Source organism: Punica granatum, unplaced genomic scaffold (assembly GCF_007655135.1).
Source record: "Punica granatum isolate Tunisia-2019 unplaced genomic scaffold, ASM765513v2 Contig00019, whole genome shotgun sequence".
Taxonomy (NCBI): domain Eukaryota; kingdom Viridiplantae; phylum Streptophyta; class Magnoliopsida; order Myrtales; family Lythraceae; genus Punica; species Punica granatum.
Window position 1 is genome coordinate 128,263 of NW_022204038.1, and position 20,042 is coordinate 148,304.

Sequence of the window (20,042 nt, forward strand, 5' to 3'; positions counted from 1 at the left end):
AGTATTCTTTTTGTTAGATATCATGATCTTTTTCTCTTTACATAAAGTTCATGAGCCTCCTTTATAAAAAAAAAAAATGACAGCAGAAGAGAAGATATTTTTTGATAGCAAGTGGTAAACTGGGCATAGAACACGTGCTATATTTATCAAGATTTGAACATGCATATTGTTCTAACCCAATTGATTTAAACTATTTGAGATTTATCAATTAAATTAAGCTTCTCATTGGCTATTTACACCTCTTAGGGGTAAGCTCTTAATGTTAAACTTTGCATAATTAGCCAATAGATCTCATCATTACATGCATAAACCTCCTTCGCAGATATAAATATATACATATCTATTATCTATTACTAGAGAGGAAAACTACATGCGTTGCACGTGGGGTACATGTTGAATTTTTTTGGGCCACATATTAAGGCCATAAAAGCGTCATTTGAGGAGGTTGACTAAGTGTTTTACTAGGTTAATACATCATATATCACATTATATTTGTTTTAAATAAACATAGTTGAATGTGTTTTGTAAATTTGTATTGAAAAGTGAAACTACGGTACTTGAAATATTGCTAACAAAATGAGGTTGAAAGGTGTAAAATATATATTAGAAATGTACATATCCATCAACGCACTTATTTTTCTCAAAAGTATGCTTTATGCACGATAATCCTACCAATTGCACAATTCTTGTTGCTTGAATTATCCACTTTTATTGTTAATGTGCACGTCCATCCTTTCAGCATTACTACGTCTTCATGGTAAGGAATGTTGTTTTCATCCTAGCAAATTAAAAAAAAATTATTTTTCAATGGATATAGAAGTAATTAATAATATATATTTTTACCATAATTGAAGACCAAAATGCTTACTTTAAAATGCTGTGCAATTAATTAATCTTCTACTACTATTACTATATTTACCGAAATGTTTGGCTTACCATTTTCATGGATGAAATGAGGGTATCAATCGGAAGCCCAATAATCTTTTCAGCTATGTCAAACATAGTTATGAATGCTTGTCGGCTACCATCATCAGCAGCAACTTGCAACATGTACCTATATATTTTTTTATAGTAACATAAGGTAATTGATCCACATGTGCTGATGTAAAATAAAAATGCCTTTATCGAACTTTCTTACCTAGAAAGGTATTTTCCAGCGTCATTCCCACAATTTTAACATTTTGTTGCAAATTTATGAATGGTGACTTTTCTTTTAGACTTTGCACATGCATTATACCATGACTTCCATTATCAATGTGAATAATCATCGCCATAATCGAGTAATATAAATTCTACATAAAATTTAATTAATTAGAATATTAGTTGGACAATAATATATGTGTGAATAAGATAAAAACATAAATGCACAATAAATATTAAATTTCTTGAAATGTAATATTGACCGTAATGCATTAATATTGTGCATTTGCTTCCTGAAAATGAGAGAAGTCCATGCTCCATCAGATCATATATTTTTATCTTCTCGTTGTTGACATTCCTTATAGGCCTTAGGTCTTTGTCCATACCAGCTGTAAAATTCTCACTTGGACCTACATAAATTTGAGTCTATTTGCAACCCAAAATGTTAAGTTGATAGGTTGATAGACCCAAATCTCATATAAACTTGTGGTTTCTTTCTCAATTTTTCTATATGGGATAACGTATCTCAACACCCGCCCTCATCTAGCAACGTGCGGTCCAACACGTGCCAGCTCCATACTCGGGCTTAACTAGAGGTGCACCTTTAGCTACCTCGGAACTGGACCAGGCCACTCTTGGACCCGATTAACATAGGGCACACTCTTGGTTGCCTCGAAACTGAATATGGCGTTGTGTGAGCCCACACAAGCGCGCAGAAGCATAATCTGCTCTGATACCATATAAAATTCTCACTTGGACCTACACAGACTTGAGCTCATCTGCACCCCAAAAGCTTAAACTCGTAGGTTGCTAGACCCAAACCTCATATAAACTTGTGGTTTCTTTCTCAATTTTTTCATGTGAGATAACGTATCACAACACCACCATCATTTTTGGATATCCTATGATTCAGTTGATTTTATTATTTGAATAATGTAAAATAATTCCTTCATTTGGTTCTATTTCTAGTCACTGTTTCATAGCAGTTAAATTAATTAAAAGGAAAAAAAAAATAAAACGTAAAAGTTACCTTAATCTCAAATCTTCGGCCTCAGCATTAGATGAATTTATGTGAACTTTGTTATGGACAAAGTAGAGAGAGAGACAACCTCATAATGCATATCGAACAACTTTTAATTAGCTGTTAAAGATTAGCGGAATGTAATATATATAATTGAAATGCAAGAAATTAATACGTTTGAACCGTCAAATGTTGACACTTTTGCTTTTGAAATTGCTATGATTGGTTGTGACGAGGTTATATGTGACAATTGTTGTCCTTCCTATTCGGCCATATCACCCCGCAAGATAAATATGAGGGAGTTGCACCTTGCAAACAATGTTAATATTATTAAATAAGATGTATGTATATTTATAATTATATTATATCAATATTCTAAATCCATATATTATATATATATATATATGTTATATATGTTTCTTTTAAGTAAATAAACCACTATAAACACAAAAATTGTAATAGTAATAATAAGTCGAATAAGAACTTTATTTACATATACTTCTCATATATGTGTGTATATATATATAAAATATCATATATAACATAAAACATAATATAATATGATATGATATAGTGTAGTTTACTATAATATAATACAATATAATGAAAAGATATTGGAAAAGAAGAGAAGGTATACGTATATTTACTCTGAATCTCTTAAGGTAACACTGCGCCTATATAATACTTCGGTTAGGCCTCCTCTTGTACACTGAGAGAGCTCCTTAACTTTGACAACCAATCCAATTGCATCTAAATGCCACAACCAGTGTGTACATAAATATATTTAAGTAACTACTCATATGGCATGGAATTAGAAGATATTAATACTAAATGAAGCACGTAAATGTTACCTACGACATCTCTTTTCGCAGTGCGTAAGTGTATATTTGAGAATGAAACCAAATGATACTTCATAGTATCATGTAGTATAGGGTTCTTGGCCTTTTCAATCAAGAGCTTGTCGTCGAGACAAACTAGTTCCATGTTATGATGCGCATTAACATATTCACTGATTACTCTCTTGACCATTCAATCAGATACTATGAGACCCGACAAATTTCACATATATACATAGAAATATATACATATGCATTATATTGCGTAAATCATATTTGCTTTACAAATGGTATTTTCAGACATATATATCTATATAGAATGTATACTATTTATAGATTTATTATTCTGTTCTCCAAGTACTCTAAAACAACTGGAAATAATAATACCAATAATAAAAAGAAATGGAAATAAAATGATGATTTGATTAGGGTGTTGGCTTCTTAATGGTGAAACTTACCACAGCAAATCTCCTCTTCTCCCTCTGTTATCTCTTCCGCCGCCTCAATTTTCATTTTGTCATTTTTCATTGTCCTTTTCTTTTCTTTTGTGGCTGGTAAGTTAAAAAAAAACGAAAAAAAAGAAAGAGAAAGAGAAAAGTGCAGAATGGACCCACGTGGTCCAACTTTCTTGTTTTTAGCAGCTCTTTTCTCCACCGCCTTTGACTTCTTCCTTTCCTTTTCTTCTTAGCTCTGTTTTATTTTCACCCTTGTTTGTTCTGGGCAAAAGGGAAACGAACAGAGAGAGAGAGAGAGGTAAGAGGATTTAGAGATAGAGAGGAGCAGGGAGCAAGAGAAGAAGCTGAGAGCTCGGAAAGCACGCAGGAGAGGAAGAACGGGTGAGTGGGGAAGAAATAAGAAGAGGTTTGGGGAAGGCGGGAGCAAGGCCCGACAGTTAGTATGTGAGGAATTAGGGAACCCAATTTAGTTGCGGACATCTTTAGGTACGTGAAGTTCCTATTTTGATTTCTTTCTGTTGTTTGAATTCTATTGTATTCTTCAATTGGTAAGTTAAGAATTATGATTACTTGGGTTATTAGATCAAAGGAATTTTGGGTGATAGCTTAATCTAGTTGTTTTTAGATGTAGGAATTTGAGAAGGCAACAATTGAAGGAAACATTGCAAGCTAATTAAAGGGAAGAAATATTTATAGTGGCATTTAGTTACCTTTAGGCTAGTTTACATGAAAGAGCAATTATATTATGGTAATGCGTTAGTACATAACTGATTCTCTTTCCTTTGGCTTTGTTGACTTGATTTTAGACTTCTTGTTGGCAACTTAGAAGCAACGGTTTAATGGAAGTAGATAGGAAGAATGGGCAAGTAGTGTTAGTGTTAATTTGAGAGTGTAGGGAACTTTGATTGAATTTATCTAAAATTTTTTTTTGAGATTGGTCTGCTATGTTTATAATATGGTGGAATTTGCTTCTTCGATTAGTTGGGACATATGGTTGTTAGAGCTTTATGGAGGTATCTGATAATGATAGTTGCCTTGTGATGGTTTTGCCGGTTAAGTCAAGTGAGATTAGTGATAAATTGAGGAAACAAAACATCAGTTAATTGTGTAAGTTAAGTGATGCTATAAGGGTAAGTCTTAGTGACTTCTGTGTGAATAAAATACTAGATGGGGCTGATGGGGAAGTATAGACAAGATAGAGGTAAACTTGATTATAGAAGTATTTTCGAAGTGAAATAGAGTTCAGCTAGCACCAATAAGAATAGTGATTATTATATTGTCTAGTTATAATATATGATCCGTTCTTATTGAAGCCAAAGGGGCTATGCTTGTAATTTAAATTCTAAAAAGAAATAGTTAATCTAAAAAGGGTGTGCTAAGTGGTGTGATATTGTATTGTATCGTGTATGCATAATTTAGTCCTTGTTATGCTTACACTTGGTTAGGGACCGAGGAGACTGAATTCCGGCATTTGAAAGGCTTGATTCGATGGAGTTAGGTGAGTATTTCATTCCATTGTGAAATGATATATATATATATATATATATATATTATGTGAGTACTTCATTCCATTGTGAAATGATATATATATATATATATATATTATGTGAGTACTTTATTCCATTGTGAAATGATATATATATATATATATATTATGTGAGTACTTCATTCTATTGTAAAACAATATATATATGTATATATGTATAGTTATAGAGGTGATGGTGGCTGAATGATTGCGGAACATAGTCGGTGTGTATGCTTGTGATTGTTTGACTATAGCCATGGGACCGCTGGACTCGGCGGATTATAAAAGAGGTTTGATCGGTCGCTGGACCCAGCGGAATATAAACAGGGGCCCGATCGGCCGCCGAACCCGGCGGAATATAAATAGGGACTTGATTGACCGCTGGACTCGGCGGAATATAAATAGGGGCATGATCGGCCGCTGGACCCGACGGAATAGAAAAAAGGGCTTGATCGGCTGCTAAGACCTGGCGGAATACAAATTGAGGTCAACTCTTACCGTCAGAGATTAATAGGCGGCCCCCGCTTATGAGATGTGGATATTGAGAGTTGAGAATGGTATGAGCAAGATGTGCGGGGTCACGGTACCGTCATAACTTTGTTGCAAGGAAATGCAACCCTATAGCTATATTGATTTGGTTGTGTTGTATGTTGTTTGTTTGGTTGGATTGTTGTAAACGTTATGATTGTTTTGATTGTCTGAATTATTTTGTGGAAGCTGTGTTGTTGCTAATTTGATTTAGTTAGGCTCTGAATGCAAGATGATGTTGGGTTAAATGTTAATTCTAATAATAGTTTTATATGGTTATAAGGGCAATTGATTGTTGGTGAATGAACTTAGTAATCATTTGTACGTATTGTCTAATATGTTGTGTTGGTGAATTAATTGATAGACTTGGTTATGCTACGACTATCTATATGAATATTTGGTTGTCTAAAATATATTTATCACTTAATATTATTCATTTTTCTTTGGAATTTAGTGCTCACTGAGATGCAGCTCACACTCTGCATACATTTTTTCAGATAAGTTTGCAATTGCCGGAGGAACCACTTTTTTAATATTGGAGATCAGCTTGGAGGACTAAGTAGGAACCTTAGTTATTTAATAGATATCCTTTCTGTATAGAATGGATTTTAGAATGTTACGATCTGAAGATTTTGTTTAGTTGTATCACTGATGTGAGAGCGAAAAAGAAATCTCCAGAAAAGTGTATATACCTATTAGAATTGATGGATTGGCTATATACTTTGGAAATTTATGAGAAGTAAGTTTTTATGTGAAAAGTTTTTATGTAATAATGAATTTGATGAAATTTAGAAAAAATTCTATTGAAATTTCGGGTCGTGACAAATACAAAATAGGTCACATCCCTGCGTAAATCATGCTCGAATAATTCTACTGCCTTGTTGAATAATATGGCTTGCACTATCAGCCTTCATTGAAGAAAAGGAATTCAGTGAATATATTTTTCTCCCTTTTTTATTATTCAAGATATTTATAAACAACAGCAGCAGCAGCAATAATAATAATAAAGATAGAGTAAATGTACCTCGATATCCATGAATAGGATTTTTTGGATGGTTCCCTAACCTTTTGAATTTTGATACTCTTCTATGATTTCTCTACAAAATACTCTCACCTTTATAGTCCAACTTATATCAAATGCCTTCAATGAATTTATTGGGCCATATCCCTTTTCCTCCAATTTTTTTTTTTGTTTCACTATAAAGAAAGAAAAAAAAAACGAAAAACAGTGTAGTTAAATGTTAGAAGGAAAGGTATAAGAACAAATTTAATAATAGGTGGAAAACATCAAAGAGAAACAAATATAACTAACACATAATTTGATTAGGTTTATATAATAAGTTTTTGTTGAAGTAATGAATTCACTTATCCTTAATGTTTGGCAGAGAGGAAGAAGAATTAATTGAAGCGAAGGTCGATGATCCACATGCAGGGCTGGTGCCGTCCTTTCTATTACCAACATCTTCAGACTCTAGAGAGCATATTATTTTTCTCTTCTTCTTGATCGAATGGTCGAGGACAGTATCTCCAATATTCATCTTGGGGTTATCGGCACCTTGTGATGCTACTAAGCCCAACACTTTTCTCTTCCTCTAGGTCGACCTACCATAAACAATCACATCCTCTTTCATAACAGCATTGGACTCCATGGAGCAAGCTACTTTTTTCTTCTTCTTGTTCGAGCTATTGGGGATAGTCCTTTCTCCATTCTTGCGAGGATTGATTTTACTGCTACGGGGACATTTTTTGACCCCAAATAACTGAACCTGTATGTCTGAAAAAGTATGGATGACAATGAAAACATTTGATTTGTTTTTTAGTGTGCGAAGGGAAGTCACCGAATCATTATGAGTTTTCATGTTTGAATGGCAACTTATTGTAAAGATGTTCATTTTACGAAGGTCTTATATGTTTATACTCCTATGATCACAAGGAAGACGTAGGAATATGCAAAACTCATTTTCGTTGAGAAGTTCAAGAGATACGGAGATTTGAATCTTCTACAGTTATGATAAGTAATGAATTTTGACCTATATTTTATTTGATTTCTTCACATTGTGAAATCCTGTTAATTTTTGAAACAAAAGTTCATTTTGTAAGGTTCCTATAGACATCAAGATTCAATGGTTTGTACATAGAGAAGCAACCTGTTGAATTTGGCCAAGCGAAGAGTTCGAGATCTCGTAGCTACTATGTATAACTACTTTAAGAGGCACGTGACATCTTGTTAATACCTTTTCTACCACTTTTTTTTCCCTTCAATTACTAGAGATTGAGACATCTCTTGTTAATAGATATTTTTCACTTGATTTCGTTGACCCTAATGCAATATGTGATAATTAATGTTTTCTAGAAAAACTATCAATTTATTTTTGTAGGCAGTGTATAAAGAAATTTAACTTGCATTAATAGTATCGATTTAGAATTTTTATTTAGAATTCAAAAATAAAAATTCTAAATTATAGCGTAGCATGACCCTTTTATCTCTCCTTAATCAAAAGTGTCTTCTTATCTCTTTCTCTAATATGTATATATATTAGATTATTTCAGAGTTGTTAGTCAGAGTTGTATTTTTTGGCTTTGTGGATGAACTATAATTGTTTTGCTCTTTACTGATACCTATAAAAAAATTTATATCTTTTTTCGGTGTACAATCTTTTTATATTTTTTTACGTCACTCTTTGATATACATCTTTTTTGCTTGTTGATAGGTTGTACCGCTGGCCATCTTAAAATAAGTAAAAAATCAATTATATGTATATACGAGTACTATGTAGATTATATATGCCTCTTCCATTTTATATTAGCACTAATAAAGTGTCCAAGTTGTACTTTGTTTACATTCCATTATTTTGGTAAGACAACAAATATTATTCTATTAAAAATTTGGTAATGACACTGTATATCATTTTAACTCGATAATTCTTTCCGCATCGTTGCACGATCTTATGTACTAGTATATATATATATATATATATATATATATATAACCTAAGAACCAATTGCCATTAAATCTAAGAAAATCACATCCATTCAATGCTGATTTCTCACCCTTCGGTCTGACAAACTGGTAGCGAGAGCTACACGGACCGAGGACAGTAATATAGCATCAATTATGTTGAATGAGGCAATAAGCTAGGAAAAGCAGCTTACCAAGTGCGGGTGCAGCCCTCCGCGATATAGGAACAGAGATCGTGTTTTTTAATGTTCAAGCACCTAATTTATTAGTGACAACATTCGAACTATCTCCCTTTGGAATGCGACCTGTTGTCCGCTACTTTGTTGGCTGAGGACCATGGTCCAGGAAGCAATACTATGCTGTTGGTCGGACATGTAAAAGTTGTCTAAAGTTGGCATGAGAGTTGGGAACAGATCTTGGATATACGGGGAGGAAGAGGTTCGGGTGGTGGCCGCAGCTGTGTCAGGCGAGCTTCACTGTTAATGTCGAAAGGTGGCCGTGGCCAGATTTCTAGCTGGTTCATTAATTTATCCTATGAAGCGTAGAAAGTAGAATAAGGATATTCGAAAGCCTATTTGCCATATCTCCAGTCCATTTATTAAAGAGACGAATCACTAAGTCGAGGTCTCATTATTGTTCATCGGTAATATTCTCTTCAAGCATGTCCCTGAGAGTCAATTATTTCATTTGGTTTCGAAATCAAAATCTTACTCAACTCAACTTGATTTTTTTCCCTTAATTCAATAATACAATAACTACTTTTTATCTTTTCATTTAATTTAATAATAAATTCTTTTAAATATTTTTTGAACCATTTTTAATAATAAGTTTTCATCTACTTTCACATCTATATATATATATATATCAACTTTTTAATAATAAATTTCCCATCTATTTTCATATCTATATATACATACATATATATATATATATGTACTCATATATCAATATAGTTGTCAATACTTACAATCAATGAACAAAATCAAGTTGAGTTGGATTAATATCCAACTCGAAAACCAAATGCAAGCTTAGAGATTGGTGCTACGGGTCGATGATCGATTTAGATTAGCTTGCTCAATGGAGGATCTCAAACAATGTTCTGAGGTTGTAAGGCCCTGTCACATCAGGAGATCCATTCCAGAGCAACTCAGCAAGCTGCTTGTCGGCTGGATGGACTGAATCGAAGAAGATATACTAACTCTGGTTCTTGAACAAACACGTACTCCTTCACAGTTCTCTTACCCCCGCAACTGAAGATTCCCCGGTAAGGACTGCCCCCGACTACACTTTCTTGAAACCTGTGAGAAGCTTTGACAGGAATGTGATTCTCAGTACTAAATCTCGCCTAAGCATTGCAACATATATCCTTGTTTGGACCAAATCATAAAGTAGAATGAGAATCGGAAGACACAATGAGTTTTGGATATTAATCGAATTTGGAAGCATTGGTCATCCACTCGGTTATTGCAGTGTAGGAGTCAGAAAGCATACTTGAACCCACTTGAGCTGTACCGACAGCATCGTCCCAAGAAGCCTAGTCAGGGCATTGTTTTGCAACTTGACAAGCTAAGTAACATCTTCGAAGCAGCCCTCTGGTTTCCCTGAAAGCAGCACTTGGAGTTTCATTGCAGGAACACAACCCAGGGGTCCCACTCCTACGAACCCAAATTTCCACTCTCCTTTATGGTATAGTTCCAGAAATGTCGACTGATTCCTCTTATTGGACGTGTTCAAAGAGTCAAACAACTAATCAGTTCTAAGAATCATATATCATTCTGGTGTCAAGCAAGGAGAAAGAGGCTCTTTTACTTTAATTACAGTTCTAATCTACACGATCATCATGCCAACATACTGCTCGGGAGAGTATGTCCAAAGAATGGAGGAGTTTGCGTTGAAAGGGCTCTTGTACTTATTGCTCTCTGCCTCCTAATTTCTACCTTAACTCCAATTACACCTTCTTGAAGTTTTGTTGCTGTGCGCTCAAAGGTATAACCTGTAGAAGAGGAGAATTCCAGCATTACCGTGAACTCGTAATTTCCAGGCAGAAGAAAGGCCGCGGCAGCATCCACAAGTTTGCTAACTCCACTGAGATCAAATGAATTGGGTTAGCCGAAAGTTCATCAAAATCGTCCAATAGTAGCTGAAATTAAGTAATATAGGTAAAGAACCAAATTGGTCCTGTATTACCGATGAAGTCCGGGATCAAGTGATCATGGGAAAATCTTCCAGTTGGATACTCAAAGTACGTTTCTCTGTGAGGCCAAACGTTGGTCTGACTTTCAGCGTTAGTCTTGATGTAGTTATTGTTTCCAGGACTGAAAAGGGAATCCCCAAGGAGGAGCAGCAGGATGTGTTTTGTTTGCCTGATACGTACTAAATAGCTCGGATATGAAGACTCGCGAGACATGCCAGGAATAAGGACTAAGGAGGAAGCAAGTCTTGATTTTGCCATGCTCGATGGGTCGAACTTAAGACTGGTTTTTGATTCGTGCATCGGCGTACTTGGCTTATCTAAGATCGGACAATCCACTGCTTCAAAGTTGTAAAAGAGATCCTCATCGAAGATAAAAAACATCCACTTCTTGAAAGATGTAAAAGAGAGCCTTATGAACTTTCTTGCGATTGTCCTTTATCTTCTTCTGCTCTTTCAGTGTCAAATAAGCTGGTGTCGCTGGCTCCTCGAACCCATTTTCGATTTTCTTTGTCAATTTTAGGAATCCAAATAGCACCTCCATTTGCATCTTCCAATTCGTGAAATTCTCCTGTCAGATCTCGCTGTGTGAGGTTGGACTGTTTCGGCACTAAGACTCGTGACCATTAATCTAGAATCCTTCGAAACTGTCTTGATTGACCCCTGGCAATAGCCGTAAATGGTTTTGATACCACTTATTAGAAGCACGACATAAATAGTTGAATGAAAACTATAAGATTGGTGTGACCAAGACATTGAAAATATATCAGTACTTAATGACCCCAAACCATCAGTTATGAATCTCAATGCTACTAACAACCCTAATGACTGCCAATAACTTAATATTAAAACTCATCTTGAGTACACTGGATGGGCTTGCGTTACAAAACTTCTCAAATTCCAACACTTGTCAATCTGAAATCCTTTGTGCCTTGATATAGGGATTATTCTTTTTTTTTTTTTCGGTAGCTCGACTTAGGGATTTTATTTGGTTGTTCTCTTCGGATAATTACTTCACATTATGGGAACCAGAATCAAGAAAACCCTAACCTGAATCCTAACTCTAACCCTAATCCCGAGCAAGAGGAATCTGGCGAGGAGTCAGAGGGAGAAAATTATTTTGCGGATATCCCACGTGGGCAGCTAAGGGGTCCTATTGAAGATGACAGGAGGCGTCCTATCGAGGATGACAAGAGGCGTTGGGAGTCTGGGATGCGAACTGAAATTCCAGAATTTCATGGCAGCCTTAACCCTTAGGAGTTTCTTGATTGGCTGGCCACTGTTGAGGAGATCTTGGAATTTAAAGGAGTGCCCGAAGATAAACGTGTACCGCTGGTGGCAATCAGATTGCGAGACCGAGCCAAGGCATGGTGGCAGCAAGTCAAATTAATCAGAAGCAGATTGGGCAAGCCGAAAATTGTGACGTGGGAGAAGATGAAGAAGAACTTGTGAGCCATTTTTCTGCCATACAATTTTCAGAGATTGATGTACCAGCGTCTGCAAAACTTACGGCAAGGAACTCGAACGATAGATGAATATACCACGGAGTTTTTTCAACTTATAGTCAGGAATGAGGTACATGAGACTGAAGATCAATTGGTGGCGAGGTATATTGGAGGGTTACGGGTGCAGATTCAAGACACCGTCAATATGTTTGATCCACCCAGTGTCTCGGCTGCACATCAAAGGGCTCTACAAGTTGAGAAGCAGTCCCGACGCAATAGCGATTTCGGGAATACCTCCAATATAGGGAGCAGTAGTGGTGCGAATCGTTATGGAGGTAGTGGTGGTAGTGGTGCAGCGAACCGACCTGGAGGGGTAGCCAACAGAAATATCGCCAATACAAGCCAGTCAAATAGACCAACGGGTAATGGGATGAGTTGCTTTGGATGTGGTGAGGTTGGTCACAGACAGTTCGAGTGCAGGAAGACCGCTGGCAAAAAGGCATTCTTCGTTGACACGGAGGAAGGTGAAGAAGAGGATTTGGATGAAGCCGAAGATCCAGTATTTGATAGTGAGGAGGTCGTTGATGAGGAATTAGTGACTGGAGACACAGGAACGATACTAGTTGTTAGGCGTTCATGCTTAACGCCTAAGGTTGCTGACGACAATTGGCTGAGGCACAATATTTTTCAATTTACATGCACTGTCCGTGGAAAGGTGTGTCGTTTTATTATTGATGCTGCTAGTTGTGAGAATATTGTCTCTGTAGAGACGATGCAAAAATTGGGCCTCAAGACGGAGAAACATCCTAAGCCTTATAAACTGGCATGGCTGAAAAAAGGGGGCGAGGTTAATGTATTAGAACGTGCATTGGTTTCTTTCTCCATTGGCTTGAAATATAAAGATGTTGCGTGGTGTGATGTGGTGGCGATGGATGCATGTCACTTATTGTTGGGGAGGCCTTGGCAGTATGACCGCCGTGTAGTTCATGACGGACGGACTAACTCATATAGTTTTATGTTCGAGAATGTGAAGATAGTGCTAGTGCCCAGCAGAGAGACGGAGAAACCACCTTGTATGAGTGGAGAAACGAAACTCTTGTCATTGGCGAGGTTCGAAGAAGAGGTGGACGAGTCACAGCTAGTTTATGTGCTAATCGGAAAAGAGGTGGTTGCTGAAGTGTCAATCCCAACCGCAGCCGCACTCGTAGTGGTTGAGTTTGTGGACATCTTTCTTAATGAGCTTCCCGATGGTTTACCACCCTTGCGTGATATTCAGCACCGAATTGTCTTGGAGCTAGGAGCAGCACTGCCAAATAGACCCCATTACAGGATGAGTCTTGGGGAGCATGAGGAGTTGCGGAGGCAGGTTGAGGAGTTGCTGGCCAAGGGACATATCCGTGAAAGCCTGAGTCCCTGCGCAGTTCCGGCCCTGCTTACACCCAAGAAGGATGGCTCGTGGCGCATGTGTATGGATAGTCGAGCCATTAATAAAATTACGGTACGATACAGATTTCCAATTCCACGATTGGATGATTTGCTTGATTAGGTCAGTGGTGCAACGGTGTTTACGAAACTGGATTTGAAGAGTGGATACCATCAGATTTGCATAAAGCCCGGCGACGAGTCGAAAACAGCTTTCAAGACACGTGAAGGGTTGTATGAGTGGATGGTGATGCCTTTTGGGCTGTCTAACGCACCAAGCACTTTTATGCATGTGATGAACCAGGCCTTGCGACCATTCATCGGCAAGTGTGTTGTCGTTTATTTTGATGATATTCTGATTTATAGTGCTAATAAAGCAGAGCATCTCTAGCATTTGCGGGCAATTCCGTGTGCGCTTTGCAGGGAGAAATTCTATGCTGCCCTTAAGAAGTGTGTATTCTTGGCATCGAATGTCTTATTCCTTGGGTATGTGATCTCCGGCGAAAGACTGAAGGTAGATGAGTCCAAGATCTAAATGGTGAAGCAATGGCCGCAGCCAAGGACACTTATTGAAGTTCGCAGCTTCCATGGACTTGCTTCCTTTTATAGGCGTTTCATCCCTCACTTCAGCACAATTATGGCGCCTTTAACAGATTGCATGAAGAGTGGAAAGTTCGCGTGGACGGAGGAAGCGGAGAAGGCATTCCAGCTTATCAAGATGCGTCTTATGACTGCCCTAATATTAGTCTTGTCTGATTTTGCTCAGCCCTTTGAATTACATTGTGATGCTTCTAAAGTGGGCATTGGAGCAGTTTTGAGCCAAAACAATAGGCTTGTCGCATATTTTAGTGAGAAGCTGTCTAGGGCTAAGTTAAAGTACAATACCTATGTTGTGGAGTTCTATGCAGTAGTACAAGCAGTCAGGCATTGGCGGCATTATTTGTTTCATCGGGAGTTTGTGCTTTATACTGACCACGAGGTGTTGAAACACCTTCACCGCCAAGATAAGGTGTCCCCACGGCATGCCTCATGGATTGCTTACTTACAACGTTTTTCCTTCGTGGTGAGCACAAGTCGGGGGTGAAGAATCGGGTGGCTGACGCATTGAGCCGCATGAGCAATTTCTTGGTCAGCCTGCATATAGAAGTACCTGGTTTTGACTGTCTTCGTGATTTGCTTGAGACTGATCCTTATTTCTCTAATGTTTTGGGGAAAGTTCGTGCTGGAGAGAAATTAGAATTTTTGCTACATGATGGGTTTCTATTCAAGGGCAACCAATTTGGTATCCCAGATTGCAACCTCCGTTTGAAGATTATTAAGGAGTTGCATGGAGAGGGCCATGTTAGGCGAGATCGAACGTTATTAGTGCAGGGCTCGTATTTTTGGCCGACCATACGCAAGGAGGTAGAGAAGTATGTGCAAAGGTGTTGGGTCTGCAACGTTTCCAAGGGGACAGCTACCAATGCTGGGTTGTATATGTCGTTACCAGTTCCAGCGCGGCCTTAGGAGGATGTTAGCATGGATTTTGTGCTGAGTTTACCGCGAACACAGCGTGGTAATGATTCCATCTATGTTGTTGTCTGGTATTCGTGCGCGAATCAAGAGATTGCAATTAGCTCCGCTGCGTCATTCTTCTGCTCTTATAGTGTTCAAATAAGCCGTTGTCACTGGCTCCTCGAACCCATTTTCGATTTTCTTAGTCGATTTTAGGAATCCAAATAGCACCTCCATTTGGATCTTCAAATTCGTGAAATTCTCCGGTCAGATCTCGATGTGTGAGGTTGGACTGTTTCGGCACTAAGACCTGTGACCATTAAACTAGAATCCTTCGAAATTGTCTTGATCGATCCCTGGCAATAGCCATAAATGGCTTTCATACCACTTATTAGAAGCACGACATAAATAGTTTGAATGAAACTATAAGATTGGTGCGACCAAGACATATTGAGAATATATCAGTACTTAAAGACCCTAAACCATCAGTTATGAATCTCAATGCTACTAACAACCCTAATGACTGACAATAATTTAATATTGGGATTATTATTATTATTATTTATTTTTTGGTAGCTTGACATAGGGATTTTATTTAGTTGTTCTCTTCGAATAATTCCTTCATGTTATATGGTCTTGTGATTGAAGGGTCCCCGTCCCAGATGAGCTTGGCTAACTGTTGATTGGCATGTTGAGTCGTGTGGCCATATACATCAAAGAACAAGTATGCGGCCGGGTACTCGCAAAGCTTAGTGTTTCCTGATTTATCTGACCCCAATCCTTTGTACCCATTGTCATTGCTAACGTAGCATGGTGTGCTCCCGGATTCAAAACCTTAAACGCCAAGAACAACAATGAGAATTTTAGCTTACACACGAGGAATATCATGTTAACGCAAAGCTTTCTCTTATCCATGTAAAAGTGCCAGTTAATCTGAATGGTCATATCTTATGAGAGGAAGATCCAAGACTTCAAAAAATCTTAGTTGTGCCTTACCATAATCGGAAGGATGATCAATTCTGTCAAGAAGGGAGGAGAAGTAGTCGAAAACGGAGAACTTGAACCCCTCTAAACGTTCTGCAAAATCGGTGAGGGCTCCATAGAGTTCCTTGTTGTGTAATATTGGCATGGACAGCAGCTCCGGAGCACAGCTCCAACTTAAATTAGGATAGTTAATTTGGAACTGGGGAACGCAACCCATCGGCCCCACGTTCTGGAATGCAATTTTCCTCGCTCCCTGTTCATAAATTTCCTGCGGATACCGGATATGACCAATTAAATTAAATCCTAATACCCAGTGATATTTTTTTTGTCGGTTTACAGGTTCTGTATCTTACGGTAAGTGCTCTCGTTAAGTTGCTTATTACAGCATTCACTTGTTGCTGTTGCTCCGACCAGGTCGGGCTACGACCTTCCTCAGCGAGGTTCGAGTAATAGTCACCGTAGTCGTCTCCCCCGATACTAAACAGGTAGACAGCTTTGCTCAAGACTTCTCTTGTTCGAGAGGAGCCTAATGTTGCATTCAATTTCCTTGTCACTTCTTTAAATTGGCTCAACTGCTTTCTAAGATTGAGCTGGCAAATTAAAACTGAAATAAGACTTGTAATAAATAATACCGAAACTTGTTGATATCATTTTAATTTTCGAACGTTAAGAATCATAGTAGTCTCCACAAAACAAATTAGAGCTTTAATTTGAGGATGCTTACATATTTCAAACTTTGTCCAGGGTACGAGTCTAGAACAGTCGCTCCAGCTGATGCAAAGTTGACTCCGTAAGAGATAGTTGCCCCGGGTTGCAGTGATGGTGGAATAGGAGGCAGATTCGCGAACTGAGCTGATAATATATGGGATCTCGACTGGTCAATTGATTAATACTTGGATAGTCTTAGAAAGTGTCCCGGAAAATTCATTATTACCAATAAAGTCGGGGACGATGCGCCCGTCGCATAGTCTTCCGGTGGCGTTGGTGAAGTAGGTGAACCCGAATGGATAGTAGGCAGCTGGAGAATATTTTCCGTCAAGGTAGATATTGTTGCCTGCATCGAACAAGGAATCCCCAAAAATGAAGAACATCTTGTGATGATCCAATTTTAGTCCTTCTGCTTCCACTGTTACAAAGCACAAAACAATAGACAGTTAATGGAGATTTACAGAATAGATAATAATCTCAGATTTTACTGAAGACTAATCATTTCCATTAAGTTCGGGATCTCTCATACGCTTGGCCAAACTCTGCATAATGAAAGTTACTTATGGATTTTCCGAAGGATTTGAGACGATTACAACAGCTGTGCAGAGCAAATTATCCGAATGGGGGTGATAAACGAATATACCTTGCTCTTCAGAAGAGCTTCCGGTCGTTGGAAGAAGGGATTTGTAGCAATTGACAATGGAAGAGAATTTGAACCCGAAGAATCGATCAGCCCAGCCCAAGGCGATAGATTGTACCTCCTTGTATGAGAATTTCTTCACTCTCCTTGCATAGTTTTCCTGTCCAAATATTTTGTTTCGTTTTGGATTATATGAGGGATGCATCTACCTAAAATTCAAAAATCAAACCATATCGATTTACAAGCAATAAGGAGTAGAACAAGAACTAATTAGGACATATGGAAATATTATATATGTATAAATATATGCTACACAATACGGTCAATTTGATGAGTACTCAATTTTTTTTGTTATAAAATATAAGAACCTAACCGGCGCTATGCATTATAATATATAAATAATTTTTCTTATATTTTTAGGTTGTACATAGAGCCATTTAAACATATCTTATAAAATTTTCCATGGTTTAAGAGTATCAATAGTCATCAAAAGAGGGTGAAAAGCAGTGGTCCTTTATTTGGTAACTTAGAAGTCTCAGATTCGATACTCGTTATGAGACTACTTGATGTGGCAGAAGACTTGGCAAGTCGGTACCTGGAAAAAAATAGGTTCTGACGACCCTATTTCGAAGGAAATGGCCTCCGGAGCAAAACTCACTGCTTTGCCGTGATTTTTCGATATTTAAGGCAAATTCCATCGTTTAGGGCCTTAAACAGGCAATTTATGTAAATTACGGTGTTTTTGCACTTTTTGAAAAGTTTAGTTCTTTTATGCAATTTTGGTTTTCTTAAACCCTATTTAAGCTTTCTGTAAGCCCTAGGGCAAAGGGAGTCGTCTTTTTGGATTATCAATAAAATTCAGAGCTTTCGTGCTTTGTCCAATCTCGGATTCGAGTTTGATGCTTATTTCCTGGTATTCGTAGAATCAATAGGTATAGAAGGTTATAGCTCTGGTATTCGTGCGCGAATCAACGGGTCTGTGACGGTTACCCGCGTTGTACGCTGCATCACTACTCGTACCCATTTATTAGTTATTAAGCTCATGCTCTTCCTTTGTTACTGAAAAGAAAAAAAGAGTGTGAGTAGTCCTTTATTTATAATAGGTAAAAACATATTTTTTAGTTGAAAAATAACATAATAAAATTAATGAACAAATAGAAAAGGAAAATCTTGTGAAAGGAGAGAGGAGGATTGGGGTGCGTAAGGGAGAGAGAGGGTGGAAGAGAAAATTGTGGGAATAGTTAGGAAATTATAGTTAAGTTAGCGTATAAAATTGCTGATGTACCCTCAACTCTTTATTAATCTATTGGCTCTTACTTAACCATGTTATTTCATTATGGACAATGTTGGAAAGGAAAAGTTACATCAATTCACTGTTTCCTTCTCCAAATTGTAACCATCATCAATATATATATTAAAGTAAAATTGACATATTAAATGTGCCCATTACCCCTTATTTTCAACATTAAATTAAATCAAATATATATAATAAAATAGAATTGACACATTAATGTGCCAATTAGCTCTTATTTTAATAATAATTAAGTCAAAGTATAAAAAAAATGTGTATAATAATATGCATACTTAGTTAATTATTTTAAGCATCTACACTGCATAAATAATAAAAAAGGAACTTATGGCCCTAAAAATATATTCTTTATAAATTAATTATTTAGAAAAATTGTTAGAGTCACTTATATGATTAAATTCGAAAAATTCAAAGCATTTAATTGAAAAATGCACGCAATATTTATAATGGGTTATATTTAGACAATTAAATCGATAAATTATAAAAATTGTAATTCGTGGCTTCAAAAGTAATTCTATTGGTCAAGCACTTTAACCTAAAAATATTTAATATGCTAATTAATTTAATGAAATATATGATTTATTATATGTATGTATATCGATTGTATTTATAAAATGTGTGGGATCTAGAAAAATACGCATCGATATATAAACATATATAATTATGTTATATTTATATCAAGTTAAGCACATTAAAAGAGTTTTTTTTATATGTTTATAAGATATATTATTAAGGTAAATGCAAAAATAAAAATAAAATATTTGTAATAATTAAGATAAAAGCTATTCTCTATTTTATTATATTTATACAGTTATAAATGAAGTCAAGTTAATTATACATTGGGAGGTTAAAAGATGATGAATTAGAAAACATATCCAAGAACTTTGAAAAAATTCAAGAGAATACCAATCCTATTAAGACTGTGCATTTATATTACATGATTTGCGTCACATTTGATTATGTTAAAAGAATTCTCAATATATAAAAATGATATATTTTATATGAAAAATATTTGTAACAAATCATGTATGTCTCTTTGTTACTAATATATAAAGAAAATGATGTTAAATAAGTTACTAATATATAAAGAAAATGATGTTAAATAAGATATAAATAGAATTATGAGATATATAACCAAGTATCAAAATTATATATGATATTTAAAAGGACAATTAATTTTACTAATTTTGATTAGTAATAAACTTACGAAAATCTCATACAATGCACGGGTAAAACACTAGTATAGCTGTAAAAAAGTAAGTAGATTAATTTATATATGACATAAACAAATAAATCTCACTGGCAGTGACTGTTGGCTTAGAGTGTTTCCTCATTCGATAGAAGGTAGAAGGATCGAGACGCTTGAGCTCCGGATTGTGTGCCGA

At 36.6% G+C, this 20,042-nt stretch overlaps 2 protein-coding genes and 1 long non-coding RNA gene across 3 annotated transcripts; 2 read left to right on the plus strand and 1 right to left on the minus strand.

Moving 5' to 3' along the window:
* Positions 1-3,724: 3,724 nt before the first annotated feature.
* On the plus strand, positions 3,725-6,263 carry LOC116189791. The gene is made up of 3 exons (XR_004152481.1): positions 3,725-3,938; positions 4,898-4,950; positions 6,003-6,263. It is a non-coding gene; the product is annotated as an uncharacterized LOC116189791 (long non-coding RNA).
* Positions 6,264-11,817: 5,554 nt separating this feature from the next.
* On the plus strand, positions 11,818-14,606 carry LOC116189794. Its single transcript, XM_031519516.1, has 5 exons — positions 11,818-12,025; positions 12,220-13,598; positions 13,647-13,849; positions 13,946-14,008; positions 14,132-14,606. Exons 1-5 carry the CDS (start codon positions 11,818-11,820, stop codon positions 14,604-14,606), a joined length of 2,328 nt encoding a protein of 775 aa, XP_031375376.1.
* A 750-nt stretch (positions 14,607-15,356) lies between these two features.
* On the minus strand, positions 15,357-19,978 carry LOC116189789 (GDSL esterase/lipase 1-like). The gene is made up of 7 exons (XM_031519514.1): positions 19,958-19,978; positions 17,352-17,508; positions 16,935-17,126; positions 16,725-16,852; positions 16,354-16,590; positions 16,013-16,268; positions 15,357-15,850 (listed from the first exon to the last, which is right to left on the minus strand). Exons 3-7 carry the CDS (start codon positions 17,089-17,091, stop codon positions 15,612-15,614), a joined length of 1,017 nt encoding a protein of 338 aa, XP_031375374.1. The 5' UTR covers positions 17,092-17,126; positions 17,352-17,508; positions 19,958-19,978; the 3' UTR covers positions 15,357-15,611.
* Positions 19,979-20,042: the final 64 nt, after the last annotated feature.